Consider the following 20,716-nt stretch of genomic DNA (forward strand, 5'->3'; position numbering starts at 1 on the left):
CTCCAAGGTTTGGAAGCACCATCGAAAGCTGGAGGCCTGAGATGGTTGCCGCCAGCCACAGCAACTTACAAAGCGCCTGGCGGTAGGTGACCTGCTGGTCTGACAGCAGCCTCCCTGGTGCTACTTTTTCTGGCCCCCTCTCTCCCCCAGAAAGTAGCTCTCTCTAGAACCTTTGCCCTCCGACAGAGGGCACAGACATGAATCAGGAAACATCCGCCTTCCATCCCCCGCCCTCCCCTCTGGGGCCTGGCAGCACACCCCCCCCACCCCACCCTGCCACCGCCTCAGCACGGCCTCCCTGCCTCCCAGGTGGGTCCTGAGCCTGCAGTGTCAGGGAAGCAGGAACGTCCTCAGCGCCCTGCGGAAGGCTGTGGAGGTGGACTTCAAGGACAAAGAAGAACAGCAGTCACAGGGCATCTACCTCTTCACGGGGGGCATCCCTGACCAGGACATGGTGGGTGAGCCTTGTCTCGGCCTCCCTTATCCTCCAGGACCCCCACATCTTCCCCTGGGTGGACGCCTAGCGGCCAGTTTCTCCAGCATGATTTTCCCATCTAGACTTTATCACCTGGAGATGTTGTTCAAATGCAGAGGTGGTTAGACCTGGCTCCCAGGGGCCTGAGAGTCTGCATTTCTAATGAGCTCCCAGGGGATTAGAGGCTGCCGGTCTAAGATCTCAGGCCCAGCTCCCCGCCAAGATCTATTAAGATAGTACGAGAAATGGTGACCCAGGCTCTTCCATCTTTCCCTCCTCAGTGCCACGTACTAGACCTGGTACACAGTAGGTCCACAAGAAAAAGACTGGGCTGAACTGACCCGAGACCAGCAGCTTGAAAAGCCCTCAGCCCTGGGCCCCTCCTCCCTCTCTGCCCACAGGCCATGCTCAGCGCCTACATGGCCGAGGCCTGCGGGGGCTGTGACTTCCATCTGAACGTGTGTCTCTTCTATGTGGGTGAGTCACCACAGACGGACACCATGCCCCCTGCCTGCTATGCCAGCCGCACGGACACGGCCGCTGCCTACAGGGAGGTCACCCGGGCTGCTGGTGGGCGCTTCCACTGGTTTGGAGACACAGGTGAGTGAGTGGTGCTGGTCCCTCCACCTCTTTCTTTGCAGACAGTAGTCTTGGTACGGACATAGCTCCCTATGCCATAAACATAGGGATAGGGTAGCGGTGGGGAGGAAGGCTTTAAAAGGAGGGGATATTTGCATAATTATCGCTGATTCATGTTGTACAGTAGAAACTAACACAACATTGTAAAGCAATTATGCTCCAATTAAAAGTTTTTTAAATACATATAAGGTCCGTCTAGTCAAGGCTATGGTTTTTCCAGTGGTCATGTGTAGATGTGAGAGTTGGACTGTGAAGAAAGCTGAGCGCTGAAGAATTGATGCTTTTGAACTGTGGTGTTGGAGAAGACTTTTTAGAGTCCCTTGCACTGCAAGGAGATCCAACCAGTCCATTCTGAAGGAGATCAGTCCTGGGTGTTCATTGGAAGGACTGATGCTGAAGCTGAAACTCCAATTCTTTGGCCACCTCATGCGAAGAGTTGGCTCATTGGAAAAGACCCTGATGCTGGGAGGGCAGGAGGAGAAGGGGATGACAGAGGATGAGATGGCTGGATGGCATCACCAACTTGATGGACATGAGTTTGAGTGAACTCCGGGAGATGGTGATGGACAGGGAGGCCTGGCGTGCTGCGATTCGTGGGTCACAAAGAGTCAGACACAACTGACCAACTGAACTGAACTGAACTGATTAAGTAAATTATGGTTTAGGTGATATGCAGGCAAGGCAAAATTGTGACTTGATTCAGGAGGGATCAAAGCTTGGGACAGAAGATGGATCTCTCTGATTTACAAATGAAGAAATGACTCCCAGGGACATGAGTGGCATAGCTGGGGCTGGAACTCATGAAAAGTGCCAGGCACATACATTTAAGTTATTATTGGTGATTATTATTGATAATAGCAAGCATTTATAAAATAGTTATTATATGCTAAACTCGGTTTTAAGTGTTTTAAACATGTTGTGATTCATTCCTCACAATAACCCTATGAAATGGGTTATGATTATTACCCCATTTTGCAGCTAGTGAAGCTGAGACACAGAACCCAGAGCACAGAGGTAGTAAGTAAGGAACCAGGAGCTGAACTCAGAGTTTGTCTTCTTAGGCATCACGATCTAGTCCCACTCAAATGAGTCATATTCGAGATGTTACTACAGACATTATTCACTGCAGACATTAGCTACTTCAATCTCAAGGTGGATCTTATTCACTGGAGGAGTGGGACCTTTCCCTGACCTACTCTTCTGTGGGTGAGAGCTCTAGGCTGGGTGCCAGGGCGCTGGGTCCCAAGGCTGACTCCACTCTTGGTACCCTCACTGTACCCGCCCATCTCCTTTACCACCAGATAGTGTGGGGTGGGGGCTGGTCAGCTCAGCCCATTAACACCCCAGCCTGCACCCTGGGCTGAGGTCACCTCCACGTGGCCCTTGCGTTTAGAGATATGGACACTGGCCAGAATCTGTACCCCTCCCCCACACTCATGATGTGCTTTGTTTCCAGGTATTTACGAAAGTGATGATATCAATGCCATCACGTCTGAGATGGAAAAGGCTCTCAACTACTCCCAAAAGGTATGCCTTACGTATGGGGCAATCAGTGACCACACTGGCTTCTGTTAGAGTCCTGGGGCTGTCATTAAAGGACCACAAAAGAGGTGGCTTAACATGACAGATATTTATTCCCTCACAGATCCAGAGGCTAGAGCCTAAAATCAAGATGTCTAAAGAGCCATGCCCCACCCCCTGCCCCCAAAGGCTCTGAGTAGAATCTCTCTTTACCTTTTCATAGCTTCTGGTGGTGACTGCTCTTAAAGAAATGAAATTTCACTGGATGCTTGTTAAAAATGGCAAGGAAGACACTGTTCAAGATGACTGCAATCAGGGGACAGAGGTTGAACTCAACTCTGATTATACAGCAAAGATAGCTGGGGATTTATAGCCAATGAGCAGAGTGAGAGGGTTAGTGGAATGAAAGTTACTAAGATGAAGTTGATTAGATGTCAAGGGTAGAGAGATTCTTGCTAAACAAGCTTAACAGGATTCTTTGCTAAAACTGGGTTCAACAGTTCAGTTCAGTTCAGTCACTCAGTTGTGTCCAACTCTTTGCGACCCCATGAACCGCAGCACGCCAGGCCTCTCTGTCTCCATCACCAACTCCCGGAGTTTACTCAAACTCATGTCCATTGAGTCAGTGATGCCATCCAACCATCTCATCCTCTGTCGTCCCCTTCTCCTCCCACCTTCAATCTTTCCCAGCATCAGGGTCTTTTCAAATGAGTGAGCTCTTCACATCAGGTGGCCAAAGTATTGGAGTTTCAGGTTCAACATCAGTCCTGCCAATGAATATTCAGGACTGATTTCCTTTTGGTTGGACTGGTTGGATCTCCTTGCAGTCCAAGGGACTCTCAAGAGTCTTCTCCAACACCACAGTTCAAAAGCATCAATTCTTGGGCACTCAGCTTTCTTTATAGTCCATCTCTCACATCCATACATGACCACTGGAAAAACCATAGCTTTGACTAGACAAACCTTTGTTGGCAAAGTAATGTCTCTGCTTTTGAATATGCTGTCTAGGTTGGTCATAACTTTTCTTCCAAGGGGCAAGCGTCTTTTAATTTCATGGCTGCAGTCACCATCTGCAGTGTTTTTGGAGGAGTCAAAACCCAGTCAAGAAGAGGGCTCAGAGGAGCATGACCAGAGTTTGGTCAAGTAGGGCATCCTTATCACCAGCACTCCTTGGCATTCCTTGGCTTGTGGCAGCCTCACTCTAATTTCTGCCTCCATCTCCACATGACTCTCCTCCCTCTGTGTGTGTGTCTGTGTCTCTTTTCTTCTAAGGACATCAGTCATATTGGATTAAGGGCCCACCCTTCCAGTACAGCCTCATTAACTTACATCTTAATTACATCTACAAAGGCCATGTTTCCAAGTGAGGTCTCATTGACGGGTACCGGGAGTTTGGACCGTGTCTTTTGGGGGACACAACTCCCCTCACATCAGCTTTCCACCTTTGTGCTGATCCACAGACACCAAAGGCTTCCAATGAAACATGAGGGTTTCCTATAAGTCACTGGTTTCGGGTCTGTATGCTCTGCATCCTGGCCTGTACACCCTTGAGCAGATCAAACTCATTCCCAAATTTGCCTTTGCACCTGCTATTTCCTCTGCCAGCTGTTCCCCTCCCAGGTCATCCGTATTATTCAGGGTTCACTAAAGTGTCACCTCCTCAGAGAAGGAGTTGAGCAGTTCAAGGTGAGGTGAGAGAGGGACCAGATCACATCAGGAGCAATGAGAACAGAAACAAAGAACAAACTTGAGATCATGTTTTTAAGGAAGAATTGACCAAACTTGTGGCTGATTGAATACATGGGGTGAGAAAGAAGAAGAAATCCTGGGGTGACTTGCTGGGGGACCTGGTAGACAGTGGTGCCATAGACCCAGAGAGAGAAATCAGGACAGGGTTCAGAGAGGCTAGAACAAAGGTGAGTCTGTGGGACTTGTGAGATAATAAGTGGGGGCATCCTTCTAGCAGGTGCATTAAGATGAGGGCCAGACATAGAGGTGTGGGGCAGTTGAAGCCTGGAGATGGACAGAGCATGTAGGCGACTCATATTTCAAGGACCACCATTGCCAGAACTGCCTGTCTCCCCAACTACGTTGTGAGCTCCTGAGAGGGTGGGGCCATGGATTGGCAGACCTGTGGCTCCCCGAAATGTGTCTGAGCTTTCCACCCTGAAAGGGCCCCTCTTTTGGTGTTTTGAAAAAACTGCTTCTCAGGTGCGCATTAGTCCTGCTCCCTCATTTGATAAACTCGTTCCCAAGGTGTTAATGTGAAATACTGGTTTAATCCACCCTTATATGGTGTTATTTACATTCACGCGGTGCTTTCTAGTGCTTTGATTGAGAATAATGCTTTGATTGAGAATAATTATTGAAGAATCTTTCAGGCAGTTGAGAACTAGGTAGGCAAAGGAGCCAAGTATTACACCACCATTCTGCAGGCCCCCAGGGTTGGCCGTGGGCACAGGGTCCACATATGGAGCGAAACTGGCTTTGGGACAAGGTCCACCTGAGAATGAATGGAAGATCCACTGTATACTTGTGGTAGCCTTGGGCAAGTCCTTTAAGTTCGTAAGATTTACTTCCTCACCTGTAAAATGGGATAAGATGGCACTTACCCTACCTGTGTAGTCACACACCTTGTGGACAAGAGGGTTTGAGACCCCCAGGCACAAACTAGCCCACTAACTAGCCTGATACATCCCAGGACCTCTGTACTTATTAGTAGTAGGTTTGAGCATAGAACTCTCAAAGAAAAATCCAGGGGCCCCAGTGGCCTCAGCGCCTCCTGCTCTGTGTGTGTGTGTGTGTGTGTGTGTGTGTGTGTGTGTGTGTACACACTCCCTGTGGGGAGGCACCTGGCTGACTCCCCATCCCCACTGCAGTGTGCCTTACTCGTGTCCTCCCTGAAGAACCAGTCTGGAAAAGAACAGCAAAGCGTGGCCCTCCTGAAAGAGAAGTCGAATGTGCTCAAGCCGAGAAGCCAGCCCAGGAAGTTCTGTCCTTCCAAGCCCACAGCACCCTCCGTGGCCAGAATGGTTTGACTCCCCGCCCCCACCCCAATAACACACAGAGGATTTTGTTTCCACCTTGTCTCTTGGTCTTACCTAGATCGTGAAGTGGCCTGGGCCAGGTCCCCAGGTCCCAGGGCCAGTGGAGGCCGGGATAGTGTTTTCAGTGGTCAGTGGCCCGGCCTCCAAGGGGGAGGAGACCCCCAGGGCCTGCTTCTCAGCTCTGGCCACCCGTCCACTCCAGCTTTGGCTCTGCCTGGTTGTCCCAGCCTCATGGTACTAAGGGTTCCCTGGAACTGGCACCCATTATTACACGTGCTGGTTACAAGGCAGGAAGGCTCATTTGGAGAGTCTCTCAGGGGCAAAGGAATTAGGGTGGTGTGGCATCTAATGGGCTCTTACTGCTTCGGCTCAAGGCTTACAGGGGCCTGATTGGACCTGGGTCTTCCGCAGGGTTGATCCTTGTTCACAGCCTGCCAAAATCTGTCCTGCATAAAGTGTCCACCATAGCAATCACAGGGGGCGTCTGGGGTGTGCCTGGGGGAAGACCCCAGATTCCTCAGCACTTGTGAGCAGCAGCCAGAGTCAGGTGTGTGAACACTTCAGCATTTCACCAGCTGACAGACTCTGGTGAACCCAGCTCGCTCCCTTCCCGAGGCTGCACTCTCGAGAGGTTCTGTCCACACGGGTACTGGTGGAGTCGGGAGCCAGCACCTTCTCGTCTTCCCAAATTCTGAGGTGAAACCCCAGGGTCCCGGAGTCTGCCGGTTGGGCCTTCTGTGTGAGGGGGCTTGGGTTGCACCGGGGCCCCTACCAGGCCTCCTGACACGAGGGAAGGGGCCCTGGGTAGCTGATGGGGCTCAGCTGGTCCCGGGCCTGGGTGACTCTGTGCACCTGTCACCACGTTCCAGTTGCGCCCAGTAATGAAGGAACCTCTCCCTCAAAGCTGAGGGGCCCGACATGGCAGAGAAACTACTGAGTGGTTGCTGGTCATTCTGGAGGCCCAGAAATCCCAGTCCAGTAGGAAGAGGGGCGAGTAACTGATGAAGAAGGTTCAGGCAAATCCCCAGAGCTGTCCTAGCAAGCTCTCTCTCTGGCCATGTTTCATGGCTTGTGGGGTCTCAGTTCCCTGAACAGGGATTGAACCCAGGCCACAGCAATGACAGCTCCAAGTCCTAACCACTTGACCGCCAGGGAACTTCCACAGGCCCTCTCTCATAACACACACACGCATGTACCCATTCCTATATATGCACACACACACACATGCACACACACATATTTTTCACCTCAAACACCAGGGTCCTCTCTGTATCTGCTGCAGGAGAGGGCTGAGCATATGAGAAACCTTCTTCCTCAGGCCTCTCCATGCAAAGGTTCCTACTTGACATATTGGGGCTGGGGTAATGGGGGTGCTCCCTACCACAGAGAACAGGCCTCTGATGGGAAAGGCTGCCTGTTTTCTAGAGCGTTAAAGATGACCCTGACAGAGACAAGAGGCCCCCCTTGAAAGCTTTGCCGTGGCGTCCACTCAGTGGCAAAGCAGGCATCCCCCCAGGTAAGGCATGGCCACGGGGTGGGAGGGGCCCACAAACACGGCTAAGACATGGATGAGTGATGGCAGTCACTAAAGTGATCAGCGATCGTGCACCTGCCCTCTGCTAGGATTGTCCCCTTTAAAGCTTGTAACCATCCATCCTAAACAGCAAGGAATCTATTCGTTCCTCTGTTTTACTGATGAAGAAATTCAGGCTCAGAGTGACTAAGGAGAGTGTCCAGTGCCAGCCGGTCATGACAAGGCACTGGTATTTTTATGAAAGTATTCAGCTCATAGAACCTAAGACCATGTGTCTCACTTCTAATGTCAGAAACAGAGCATAGCAGTTCAGAGCAGAGTTCTGGAGTCCCAGAGTCAGCAAGACCTGGGTAGAATCTTTGCTCTGCTTCTCACTGGCTCTGAGTCCCCCGTGCCTCATCTGTAAACTAGGGGACTGTGAGGATAAAACCAGACAGGGACCGGGAGGCACCTCGCACCAAGCCTGGTAAGGAACAGCAGGTCTAGCTTTGCTGATCCCAGTAAGGCCAGAGTCAGGTCGTCCCAAAGGACCTCAAAGCCACATTGGAGCCCCAGTTCTAAGGGCAGAACATAGCTGAAGTTGACAAGTCTCTAAGCCAAGCTGCATAGCTTCATTGCATAAACCCTCAAGGCTGCTTCAGACAACAGGCCAAATGTCCTCTAGCTGCAGCCCTGCCAGTGAAGAAAAGGACTGCCGAGCGGAGGAAGAAGACCCAATCAAGAGATGCAGAAATAGCTCTCTCGCTGTTCTACACAGAGACAGGGAATAACGTGGGTGAGTTGGCGGCTACACAGATGTCTGGACAGCCCCCTTGCCCCTTAAGACCTGGAAGGTGATCAAGCCCCATGGGAGGGTTACCCCTCCAGGACACAGACAGCAGTGCCCCCAGAGCAGGCCTATCCTCACACCACTCAGATCTCCCAACCCAAGGAAGTGAGCTTGCAAAGTCTTGACAGAAAGCAGTGGAATGGGAAGAGGTGATGTCGGCATTCCCCCAGGTCCCTGGGTACAGCGCTCTGGCTCTGTTCACGAGGGGCAGTGTCCTCAGATTGACTGGGAAGGAAGTGGGCATAAGTCCCCCAAGTCAGCAGGATTGATAGCTGTGGAAAGGCACAGGTCCCAGTAACAACTCATTGAGAAGGGCGGGGGTGGGGTGGGGTGGGGTAGGGGGACCCAGAAGACCTCCCTAGATCCCCCTAAGAGTCCCTCCTATCTCTCAGCAAGTTGCACCTAAGGAATGTTACACCTGACTTGATTGACAGAAACTGACATGGAAAAGGGAGGAGAGGGTAAGAGAATTGCACAAGATAACTCTGCTCTCTTTCTCCCAGGCTCGGTATACAAGAAGTACCCTCAAGGAAGGGGCCTAAGAAGGACTAGATCGTCTATTGAGTTGCCCAGAAAGGATACAGTCTGCTCCAGCCAAGAGGTATTATGCTGTTTGTACCAGCACGTGCCTCCCAAGCAATCTTTCCTTCCACCAACCGTTATATCTGGGAAGGTGGACATACTTGGAATTGAGACCAAATCTGCTTAGAATGACTGTGTCAAGTGTCAGGATAAGGATTAAAGAGAACTACATGGGAACCTGAGTCTGCCATTTCCTAGCTGGGTGACCTTGAGCTAGTCACTCAGTCTCAGTGTCTTCATTTATAAAATGAAAACTCTTGTACTTAATAGGATTGCTGATTAATTGAAGTATATTTTGTGTAAAGTCCTTAGTGGTATCAGATCCTTTTGGATGCAAGTACCAGAAACCCCTCTTCTTGCTCGGATCCAAAGATAGGAATATCTTTTCTTCTGGCAACCAGTCAGTCTGAGCTTGGTTCTGATTGGTCCAGTCCTGGATGCCATACTCTGATTGCTTTAAACCTGATCATTCTTGTATCTCTTATTGTGATGTCTTAATTGATTTAAACTTGAGACCAATCAGGGTTTCCATTCAAGTTTCATGGAAGAGGCTGATATGGAAATGGAGGAAGCCACAGGGTTCACCAGACCAGGGAGTAGTAAGTGCTCAGTAAATTTTGTTCCCTGGTTCCCATATTTCTTTGCATCTCTCTCCTGCACCAGGGCAGGAATGTGCATGTGAGGTAATCTTGGTGAAGACCTAGGGAACCCCACATTTCAAATACAAGACAGATTTCAAACATGAGGTTTTTGAAAGATGAGTCAATCATTCCATTAAGCCAAAATTATCCAAGATAATCATTCTTTCCTTTATTCCAAAGTGGGTAGCAAATTATGGGCTAAAGAAACTAAAGATGGAGGTCTCCAGATACTTTGGTCCCAACTGCACTCATCAAAAATCAGTACAGACGTCGGCATCAGCCAAATACTGCAGTGTCTTCCCCAGCATAGAGATCAATGTAAGTCAAGATTGGTTGTTTTTTCACTCCCAGCTCCTTTCTCTTCTCAGACACAGATGGCTGAATGTGTTAGGGGAAAGTCCACATGAATGTATGAGCCCCAGCTTTTATTCCTCTTGCTAAGAACCCCAACCCCCCAAAGGGGGACTTCCCTTGAGGAATAGGATACAGAGCCCCGTTGGAAGAGAAGCCAGCCCCTCAGAATGCCTGAGACCATGGTCAAGGTTCTAGGGACTCACTGGGGTGAGAATTAGTGACAGTTGCTGAGATCACAGGCCAGTGGCTAGAATACTCACCAATAAGAACTCTGTACCCCAATTCTGACGGTGGTTCTGTTAAGACGGCCAGAAACAGGGGTTATGGCAGGAGATCAGGGGGGCTTCTCTATTTCCTAGTTCTGACGTAGTTTTTTAATTTCTTTGACACTGGAACAGGTAAATTTAGTACAAAATTAAAATCTAATCCTGCTTAAAAAAAAAAAACATTTTATCTCCTTGTCCTTTAATGAGACATTGTCAACTGTAAAGCTAAAAATTATCCACCATACAAGTTTCATGGGAGTTTAATCATGCTGCCTGCCTCCTCCATCCGAGGTCATCTTTTAATGTGAAATTTATCGACCTCCCATTCTGCCATTAAGGGTTTTCTATTTAAAATTTAGAGAGACTATTTTAGTTTTTAGTTATGACAGTGACCACATTTGACACAAAAACCAGCATCCCAATTCCCCCACACCTGCCTAAACCCTTGCATTTGATAGTTTAATAAAAGAAAAAAAAGCTTTTACACAAACAAACAAAAATGTATGCTTTCACAGTGTTGCAAAAATTGTGAACCACAATAGACTAAACTGCTCTGGGGCTGATGGGGATATGAGACAGAGCTGGCAGGGGAGTATTTTTCTTTGCTTGCTTTAATCCAGGGGACAGTGAGACACATTGAGTGCACCCCCAGGGAAATAGAGGAGTACATCGCACACCTGGACAAGCTGATGCACCGCTACGTCCAGAGGCTGCAGTGGATGCTGTCCGGTGAGACTGTCCGCTGTCCTGGAGGGTGGGGGGCATGAAGGGCAGGGGGAGGGCAGCCCCAGGAACCCCAGGGTCACTCCTTCCCACACTAAGCTCTCACAAACTGTCACCCAGTGGCAACATGACTTCTGGGTTCAGAGGTCAGGCATTGTGCTGGATAACAGGAGGTGGAGCACGGACCAGAGCATCAGAGAGAACCAGGTCTGTCCAGGCAGCCTCCCACACCCCACCTCCTGGGTGTGACTGAGGGGTTGGCCCTCAGAAGCCTCAATTTAGCATTGATTGGGCTCCAAAGAACTGGTCCATGAAGGTAGAGATAGGAGGGTCTCCAGCAGAGAAGATGCTCCTGTTCTTCTTTACAGAGAGCACTGAGGACCCTCTGGAGAGGCCAGTGGCCGGGCTGGCTGGGAGGGAGACTCACATCCCAGAGGCGGCTTGGTGGGAATCAGGATGGTCTGAAGCATCAAGTCCAAAAGGCCAGGCTATAACTGAATGGGAGGGTGTTTAGGCTTTGGGACCCAGAGAGTTCCTGGGACAATAGGAGGAAGCATCCCAGTGTCGGCCGCTCGGGCTTCTGTGCAGATTCATTAAGTCCAGTCCTCTGCAGTAGAACCTGGTATAAACAGTCCGTGGTCTGCCACTGCTCTCCAAAGCCTCTGGAGGGGGCTGCAAGTCCCAGATGCAGCTGTCAAGTCAGAGGCTGAACGTGGGGCAACAGTGACATTGTGTGCACTCCCCACTCCGACACACACTTCCTGCCAGGAGAGTGAGAAGGCCCGCCGTGCAGTCACTCCTGGTGTAGTACGAATTGCACCCCCACATCACACACAGCTACACACCCAACACCATCTAACACCTCAAAACACACCCAGAGGATGCTGCACTGATTCACTCATTCATTATTCAGCAAATAGTGTCATTCTCCTGCTCCGTGCTGGGGAGGTGGTAGAGGAAACACCCGACGTGGTCCCTGAGCTCATGGAGCATACGGTTCAGAGGAGAAGGATGTTACCCAAAGAACAGCGATGACGAGTATAAGGTGGAGACAGGCGTGGTGCAGGGAGAGAGGGGCAGTGGGCCTACACAGGGAGATCATGAAGGGCTTCCCTGAGGAGGTGATCTGAAGAATGACTAGATATCATTTGAGCAAAGAGAAGAAAGACTCTCAGGATGTGGCTGAGCTGCTCAACAGGGGACTAGGCTGAGTACAAAGACTGAAAGGAAGCTGGATTGGCTGAGGTTAAAGGGTGCATCCATCCCGAGAAGATGAAGCCATGGCCCAGATTTTATCTTAAGAGCAATGGGAAGACACTGAGGTTTTAAATAAGGGAAATGTGATTAAGTTACAACCAGTCTCTCTGGTTGCTGTGTGGACACCAATCGTTGAGGGGATGGAGTGCAATCAGGGGAACCTAGTAGGAATCCAAGGGATAAGAATAGGATAACTGGGAAGGTTAGTCATGATGGAGACAGAGGAAGAACGCAGAGTTAGATTAGGGAAACAACTGCAGGGCTCAGTGGCTTGCAGGGTGTTCCCTTCCGCTGTCTGGTTCCCAGGGTGGATCGGCTGGCCTTTTGTGTGGGAGGCCCCCAGACAGCTGGCTAGCTGTCCTCACAGAACATCCCCCATGCTTTAGGATGGCTCCCCTCCTGTCCTCATGTGGCCATGAGGATTGCCAGAGAATACCCAACGTGAGTCCTGGAAGATTCCTGGGTGGTGGGTCCAGCCAGCTCAGGCCTCCTTTTCCTGGAGAGCAGTGAGCCCGTTTTGCAGCAGATTTCCATTTTTTCTACTCCTGCCTCCAGTGAGATCTGAGGTGTGATTCAGGAACGCTTGACACACCATCTTCTGCTATTTGGCTTCCTCCATGTTACTTCCATTTAGCCTTGGGGTGCCAGAAGGGCTGGGGCTAGCTGTTGCCTTAAAATGTGGATCAGGGGACCTGGATGTGAATCTCAGCTTCGCTGCCAGTCTGTGTGACCGTGGGCAAGTCACTAACCCTCTCTGTTTCCCTTTGGGATAATCCCCAAATTCTGTACCAACCTCTCCAGCTTTCTCTCTGTCCCACACGCATGGCACACTCTTCTCCCACTCAGAGCTTTTCTCAGTCTGTCTGCTCCACACATACCTCCTCTGCTTGGCCACTGCTCCTCATCCTTCAGCCGTAGATTGTCTGCTGCCCACCCCACATCCATCAGTTTCAGATTCTCCCCAGTGTGTATGCCTGTAAGTTTGTCAGAACCATCAGCAGAGTGGTAGCTGTTAGTATAACATCTGTTTTCCTTTACGGACTGGCAGCCCCGTGAGGGCAGGGACCCTCCCTCATCTCCACTGCACTTTGCTCAGTGCCGGGCACACAGTGGATGCCCACTTGATTTCTGTTGACCAACGTGCAGACTCTGTGTTCTGTAACATTGCTTCCAGCCCTAAACAGTGCTGTAACACCACTTAACTCAATCACCTAACATTAGGGGTGAGGAAGCTCAAGCCCAGGGAGGTTATAATCAGGTCATCTCCGGCAAAGTCACAGCAGAACCCTTGACCTCCCAAAGCCCAGGCCACCGACCTTCTCTGCCTTTGAACGATGACCACTCTAGCAACACCACAGAGGCTATCTCCCAGCGGGTTCACATCCGATCAGGTGGTGGGTGTGGTGTATTTGATAGCTGCAATGGGAAAAACCACCCTCGCTCCTCCCTGGCCTCTGCCCCCACCCACCCTGGAGCAGGCAGCCGCCGACTGTTCGGTGTCATTTTGGAGAGCAAAGTGTGCGTCCTGCTGGACACGTCGGGATCCATGGGCCCCTACCTGCAGCAGGTGAAGACGGAGCTTACCCTGCTGATATGGGAACAGCTGCGGAAGCACTGTGACAGGTAAGAGGCAGGGGTGCGGGTGGATGGGGGCAGGAAGATCCAAGCGATAGTTCTGGATGCTTCCCTGGCCAAGATCACTCCCTCCTCATGCTTCCAAAGGGCCTGGAGGGTTCCTAACTACTCAGCTGAATAGTGGGAAGGAACACTGCCTTCTACTGTAGAAGTAAAGTGGTTTTTAGAAATCCGTCTCAGGTCCAGTGGCAATTGCAAGCAGATCAGAGGAACCACCAGATCGCCTTGAATTGTGGATTTTTCAAGAGGAGGTTTTGGTGTGGTTTGTTCTCTCTACCCAGAAGGGTTGACCCCGAAGGGACAGCTGGAAACTCAGACCCCAGGCTGGGACTCGTTCTTGCCTTAATATTAAAATGAGCAGGCATTTATAGAGCTGTTTCCTGTGCCAAGCACTTTACATGCATGAGGTCATTCAGCCTGCACAATGATCCTGTTATTATCCCCATTCTTCAGAAAAGGAAACAAGGGCTTAGAGATTAAGGCATTTGCCCAAGGTCATATAACCAGTAAGTAGCAATTACTGAGTGCGGATTTAAATCTGTCTGCATCTAGAATTTTCACCTTGTACCTTCTCAAACTTGGTTGGTCTGCAGGGGGCCCAGGGCTTGCTGTAGGGTCTTCAGGGATAAGCATGTGTCCTCATGGAAGTTACTCCCCCAAGATCAAAATAGACTGCGTGCATGCTCAGTCGTGTCTGACTTTGTGACCCTATGCACTGTAGCCTGCCAGGCTCCTCTGTCTATGGAGTTTTTCAAACAAGAATACTGGAGCGGGTTGCCATTTCCTCCTCCAGAGAATCTTTTTGACCCAGCGATTGAACCTACGTCTCCTGCATTGCAGGTGGATTTTTTACCACTGAGCCATCAGTGAAGCCCTCAGTATAGACTGGCACATGCTAAAAAATCTCTTTTTCCTCTCTCCACCCCCCACTTCTTCTCCCTGTTTCCCAGTTTTAACCTGCTCAGCTTTGCAGAGGGCCTACAGCCGTGGCAGGACACTCTGGTGGAGACCACAGACGCAGCTTGTCACAAGGCCATGCAGTGGGTGACCTGCCTGCATGCTCAGGGGAGCACCTCGGTCTTGCAAGCACTGCTGGCAAGTTCCACCACCAAGCCCAACCAGAAATACTGTCCTAACCCCTAATCCTGACATTGCATGATGCTTTAGAGTTTACAGGGAGCACTGTAGAATTTACTAAGTGTTCAATCATTGCATCTTCCCAACAATCCAGTGAGAATGAGTTTCTCGAATTTCTGACTTTATAAATGATGACACAGAGGCTCAGAGAGGTTAAGTGACTTTCTTGGGGTTAACCAGTTCTGGAGTGAGCTGCACTCTTTTTCCTAAACTTCAACAGCTTCCTGGTCTGTCATCAGATGAAAGGGGAGGCTCACAGTCTTAATGACAAGTTGGTGGGATCCAAGCAGACTTGGGGACAGCAGGTCAGTGGTTTCTGCATCCTGGTTGGCCCCTCCTCTGAGCCAGACAGCCTACGTGCTCTTTCAGAAAGCTTTCAGTTTTCCTGATGTAGAAGGACTATACCTCCTGACCGACGGGAAGCCGGACACAAGCTGCAGCCTTATTCTCAGTGAGGTCCAGAGACTCAAGGAGAAGAGAGACATCAAAGTGCACACCATCTCCCCGGACTGCTCTTGCAGGTGGGCAGTGAGGAGGTGGCCGAGTTGCACCACTTACCTACCGCCACGTGTCTGAGGGGCACGTGGCCATGAGCTGAGCCATCCTGGGCCCAAGTCCCGTGGGTCAGCCGCTAGGAGGCCCCTGGGCAGGCATTGCCCCAGAGAGAGAATCCCACTGAAACCCTGCCTACCCGTCAGCAGGGCATCCCGACTTTCTCCAGTGTGGAAACAGACTTGCACCGGTTCCCAGTCACATGCTGTGTTCTCCCACTTTGTCTTTCTTGGGGGCACATTTGTGAATATTTAGGGGAAAAAGTTTAAAGTAGCTATGGCTATTTCCATAAACAATCGCCATAGAAGAAAGAACATGTGTTAAACAAGAGAGATTCAGCTCCTTCTGAAAAAAAAATTTAATGTAATTGGCAAAGCTGTGATTACTTACATTCATATTTAATCTCTCTGTCCAAACCATGAGCTCCGTAAAAGGCACACTGTCTCCCTGCCAGGCCAGACACATAGTCGGCTCTGGATAAATTAAGGAATGGGGCCATGTGCTCAGAGGGCGACCCTGATACGGTGAATACGATTCACACAGCAGCTCCACTGCCACCCAAAAACCATCTGGGAGAGCGGGCTTGTGATCCTGACACGGTCTCAATGGCACACAGCCTCAGGGTCCAAGACCTATTACCCCACTGACGTGACTTCTCCAGGGGCTGGGAGCTCACAGAGAGCTCAGTGGGCCTGGCCCCAGCCCCCTGTTCCTCCCCACAGGACTGCGGCTAGCTTCTTGAGAGACCTGGCCGCCCTCACCGGGGGGCGCTATCACTGCCCTGTTGGTGAGGACTCGCTTCTCGAAATGCAGGGCCTGCTGACCAGGGGCTTCATCCACCAAAGGGTAGGTTGTAGAGCTGCTGGGTGAGTTCTGTTGAAACGGTGCAATAAATACAATGTCAACAGGTGTGGTTTTTTCTTCCTAACTAACAATTAGCTCTTTGTAAATTACCTCTTTTAATCCTACCAACCATTTTTGTACCCATTTAACAGATGAATGAACAGGCTCAGCCAGGTTTAGGAATACACCTAAAGTCAGAGTAAATGGTAAAGCTGGAGTCCAGACATCCATGCTCCTAAGTTCTGTGCTTTAATTCCTGCATGTTTCTGTCTTCTCACCATAAATTCATTAAAATACAGATATTCAAATGTGTGATCTGTTAAAAATAAATATAGTAAAGTCATAGATTTTATCACATATATGGAATAAGATTTTACAACCTGCTAGAAAGATTATGTATCTATTCATACCTTCTAGGGATGTGCTGCTGTGAATTATAACATTTCCAGGCCAACAAATCATCCAGTAGAACAATCAACGAGAATTCTGGATTTTTTTTTTTAATTAAAGTTTACTGTCACAGGACATGGCAAAATTTTTGAAGTTGAGTGCTTTGCATGATTTCTTTGTTTGAGTAACAGTTTGGGGGCAAATATTACTAATGATATAGAGGTCAGAACAAGTAAAAGTAATAAGTATTCATCCATATCCTACACAGGAAAACACACTTGATGATATTGGGAAGGTTCTCTGTTTAATGCCTTATCAAATCAGATTCTTTGAATAGTTCCTGGGTGCAGAGTGGGACCTTTGCCCACTACTGCTTCCAGGGAGAAGGAACACTTTCATCTCTCTTAGATTCTCTTACTAATTGTGAGAATTTGTATTTTTAAGGCTAAGCTCTGGAATTTCATTAGTTGACATAAGAAAAAGGTATGTCTGTGGAGCTGTTTTAATAGAAGAAATAGAGAAGGGGCTGGATAGGTTTTACTGATTGACAGTGAGATAAGGTGTATATACCACTTCTGTTCTACAGGGCGGAGCAGTGATGACTTCAGTGAAGTCCAGGGCCCCTCTCGGTTTCCACTGACTCTCAGACATCTTATTGCAAAGTGTCCCCTTTACAGAAGGACTGCCTTGACATATATTAAGCTCTCTGTCCCTGGAAACATGCAAGCTGAGGCCCACAAGATTTCCTGCACTGGAAGGAAGGCTGCACCGAGTTCACTCTAAAATTCTCCTCCTGAGATTTTGGATTTTCACGTCCCACCCAGTCATTTGATGGATCTAACTTCAGACTCATTTCCCTCTTTCAAGGATCCTGCACTGCCACTATTTGAAGGAGATGATTTAAGGAGACTGGCGCAGGAGATCACCAAGGCCAGAGGCTTCCTCTGGCAGGCCCAATCCATCAGGTACGCCCTTCAAGCAGGCCCTCCCCCCCGCCTCATAGCTCTAGCCCACCCAGACCCTGAGCACCACCCCAGTCATGACACCCTTGCTCCAAGAGCTCCTGCTTTCCAGGCCCAAAAATCTGGGCATCTTCGTTCATTTCCTGTTCACTAGGTCCCAACTCCAGAAGAAAAACAACCCAGAACCGAAGGTCACTCTTTTTTAGAGAAGCGTTCTCAGGTAAGGGGAGGGGACAAACCCTGTGTGGGCCAGGCAGCATGCTCTGCTTTGTGGGGAGGGATCAGAAACAAGGACTCCTCTACATAGAAAGGCCATCCTACAAAGAACCACATCTTGCTGTGAGCACAGAGTGCTCTGGAAAGCTGTAACCCTCAGATCATCATCATCAGGCACCAGCACTCCCTGGAAGCTGCAAGAGGAAAGCTGTCTATCCCTGGGTCCACCCTAATGTTCCTGCCTTGTCCCCAACACACCCTGCACTTCAGTCACAAGATTGTTCCTTGCCGGAAGTCCTGCACCAAGCCCCCTGTTTGGAGCATCCTTCTGCCACCCTCTGGCTGGTGACTCCTTCTCATGCATCAAGGCACAGTGCAAATGGCATCAGGTTCTCTGTGAAGATGCCCCTGGGATCTATCAAGAGCTGGGAGCCTCCAGCCTTCCCCCCATAGCATTCTGACCCCTCGTCTCTCCTTATAGCGGTGGCATTTACTACACTTAGCACGCCACATCATGCTTCCTGGCTTCTTCGTCTCTTCTCCCTGACCATGAGCTCCCCCAGGACGAGGCTGGTGTCCCAACCATCTCTGGGTCCCCAGAACCTGCCATGTGGCAGACACGTGGTACACTGTGAGCTCGCAGCTTAGTTATGAGAGCCCCGCTCTGGAGACCAGCCAGATGGGATCGTTTCGGCCCCAATCCTCTTGCTCTGTGCTTTCCCACCACCTTAGTCCACGGGTGCAGCACAGACTCAGCATCAGCCCATCCTGGAGGAAGAAGAAATAAATGAGTCTCACCACCACTCCCAACCCCTGCTCAACCAAACTGGACTGCAGTCTGCTCTGGAGCCCAATCCAGAGCAAATGCTTGGCTCAAGCTTGTGAAAACTGGGCTGGATCTGCTGGGCCAGCCCCACTGTGTACACACAAAATGAATGTGTCATGTATTACATCACTGGGGGTCATTTCTAAGACATGAAAAATTGCTTTTATTTAATTAATAGGATCAAAGGTACTTTTAAACTGATGTGATCATTGTGGTGTATGTCTGTGTGTAAATTTTTGGTGAGATAAACTTTATTAAAAGACTCATCTATGCTTTAACTATTTTTTACAAGAAGGTGGTATATGAGCTTTTCTATGTAGCTATGTTTATTTTATTTGCATCTTTAAAAAAACTGTGATCATGGTCTTTCTAGTATTTTTTATACTTTTAGCTCTTATATCATGTAACACCTAACTTATTTTAGATATTGCAAACTTACATATTCAAATTGTGTGCAATTTTTATTTTTTCTATAAAATTAAAATCACACTTTAAAAAAAGACTCATCTCTAGATGTATGAACTCCAAATCAATAAGATAAACATCTTAATTTTTTTAATGGACAAAAGTTTCAAACAGATATAAATGAACTTTATGTATATGAAAATAGGTGTATATATAGGTGCTCAACAGCCTTGTCCATCAGTTTTATTTTGAAATGCAAAATAAAACTACAGTGAGAACCACCACAACACCCACTAGAATGGTTAAAAATAAAGACTGACAATATCAAGATAGGGAGCAACTGGAACTCTCACACGTTGCTGGGGTGGAAGTAGGGCAGTGTAAATTGATCCAAGCACTCTGGAAAACTGCTTGGCAATTTTTGCTAAAGTAAAACATATGGACTAAAGTAAATTTTACTAAAGTAAAACATATGGACTTCTCTGGTGATCCAACGGTTAAAAATCCTCCTGCCAAGGGAGGGGACACAGGTTCGATCCCTGGTCCAGGAAGATTCCACGTGCCACAGGGCAGCTAAGTCCATGCACCGCCACGCTGAAACCCATGCCCTAGAGCCCATGCCCCACAGCAAGAGAAGGCCACCGCAGTGAGAGAGTAGCCACTCCCAGCTAGGGAGTAGCCCCTGCTCTTGGCAGCTAGAGAAGTCCTGCGGGTAGCAACAAAGGCCCAGTGCAGCCAAAAATAAATTAATTAATTAATTAAAGTTTTTAAAAAGTATGCTTCCTCTCTGCCAGCAATTCCACTCCAAGAGAAACAAGTGCCCACGTTTGACAAAAGACATATATAAGAATGCTTATAACATCTTTATTCATAAGAGTCAGAATGTGGAAACTAATTAAATGCCCATCAGTGGTAGAAGGGACAAATAGATTGTGATACATATTTGCAGTGGAATCCTGCACATCAATTTAAAAAGAATGAACAGCTATATTCAGCAAGCTTTTATGAACAAATTGGGCAAAAGAAACTGAACACAAAAGAGCACATACACTGTAATCCCATTTATATGAAGTTCAAGAATAGCCAAAACTGGGGACTTCCCTGGTGGTCCAGGGGTTAAGACTCAATGCTTTCACTGCCGTGGGCCTGGGTTCAATCCCTGACTGGAGAGCTAGGATCCCACAAAGTGTGCGATGTACCAAAAAAAAAAAAAAGAATAGGCAAAACTATTATTGGTGATAGAAGTCAGAGGTGATTACCTTGTGTGTGTTGGAGCCACAGGGCTGTATCTCAGTCTGGGGGTGGTTACACTGATAAGTAAAAATTCATCAAATTGTTTAAAAACGCAGTTTACTAAAGCTTGACAAGCCATGCCTTTGGCCAGGCTCTGTACCGGCCCAGGGAGACAGCGGTGACTGCAGTCCCTGCCACAGTGGATATCAGTCTGGTCTCTGTCTTGGACAGCCGCCCTCCACATCATCCCCATCCGTGCGGAGAAAACAACCCGTGGGCACTGTATTATGTCACTCAGGCTATCAAGACAAAGTACCACAGACTGAGGGGCTGAAGTGTTGTCTCCAGCTCTGGAGGCTGGAAGTCCGAAATCAAGGTACAGTGCTCCCTCCGAAGGCACTGGGAAAGGCCTGGAACAAGCCTCTCTCCTGGCTTCTACCAGTTCCTTGCTTCTGGCAGCATGCTTCCAATCTTCCCATGATGCTGTCCTCGTGCACATGTCTGTGTCCAAATTTCCCCTTTTTACAAGGGTGCCAGTCATACTGGGTTAGGGCCATACTCGAGTATGACCTCATCTTTATTTACATCTGCAATGACTCTTCCCAACTAGGGTCACATGCTGAGGTACTGGAGCTTAGGACTTCAAGGG

General features: G+C 49.1%; 1 protein-coding gene across 1 annotated transcript in view; it reads left to right on the plus strand.

Annotated features, from left to right (window-relative positions):
* Positions 1-18,902, plus strand: part of VWA3A (von Willebrand factor A domain containing 3A) — a 51,614-nt gene extending 32,712 nt beyond the window's left edge. The window contains exons 17-33 of the mRNA XM_055562168.1: positions 8-82; positions 310-454; positions 877-1,075; positions 2,571-2,641; positions 5,515-5,667; positions 7,108-7,198; positions 7,881-7,991; positions 8,549-8,646; positions 9,449-9,586; positions 10,509-10,617; positions 13,347-13,491; positions 14,454-14,598; positions 15,010-15,161; positions 15,915-16,038; positions 17,293-17,390; positions 17,542-17,607; positions 17,695-18,902. Coding sequence (XP_055418143.1) covers positions 8-82; positions 310-454; positions 877-1,075; positions 2,571-2,641; positions 5,515-5,667; positions 7,108-7,198; positions 7,881-7,991; positions 8,549-8,646; positions 9,449-9,586; positions 10,509-10,617; positions 13,347-13,491; positions 14,454-14,598; positions 15,010-15,161; positions 15,915-16,038; positions 17,293-17,390; positions 17,542-17,593 — 1,906 coding nt within the window. The 3' untranslated portion in view covers positions 17,594-17,607; positions 17,695-18,902. The remainder of the gene's footprint in view (positions 1-7; positions 83-309; positions 455-876; positions 1,076-2,570; positions 2,642-5,514; positions 5,668-7,107; positions 7,199-7,880; positions 7,992-8,548; positions 8,647-9,448; positions 9,587-10,508; positions 10,618-13,346; positions 13,492-14,453; positions 14,599-15,009; positions 15,162-15,914; positions 16,039-17,292; positions 17,391-17,541; positions 17,608-17,694) is intronic.
* The last annotated feature ends 1,814 nt before the right edge of the window (positions 18,903-20,716 follow it).

This window comes from Bubalus kerabau, chromosome 23 (assembly GCF_029407905.1).
Source record: "Bubalus kerabau isolate K-KA32 ecotype Philippines breed swamp buffalo chromosome 23, PCC_UOA_SB_1v2, whole genome shotgun sequence".
Classification (NCBI taxonomy): domain Eukaryota; kingdom Metazoa; phylum Chordata; class Mammalia; order Artiodactyla; family Bovidae; genus Bubalus; species Bubalus kerabau.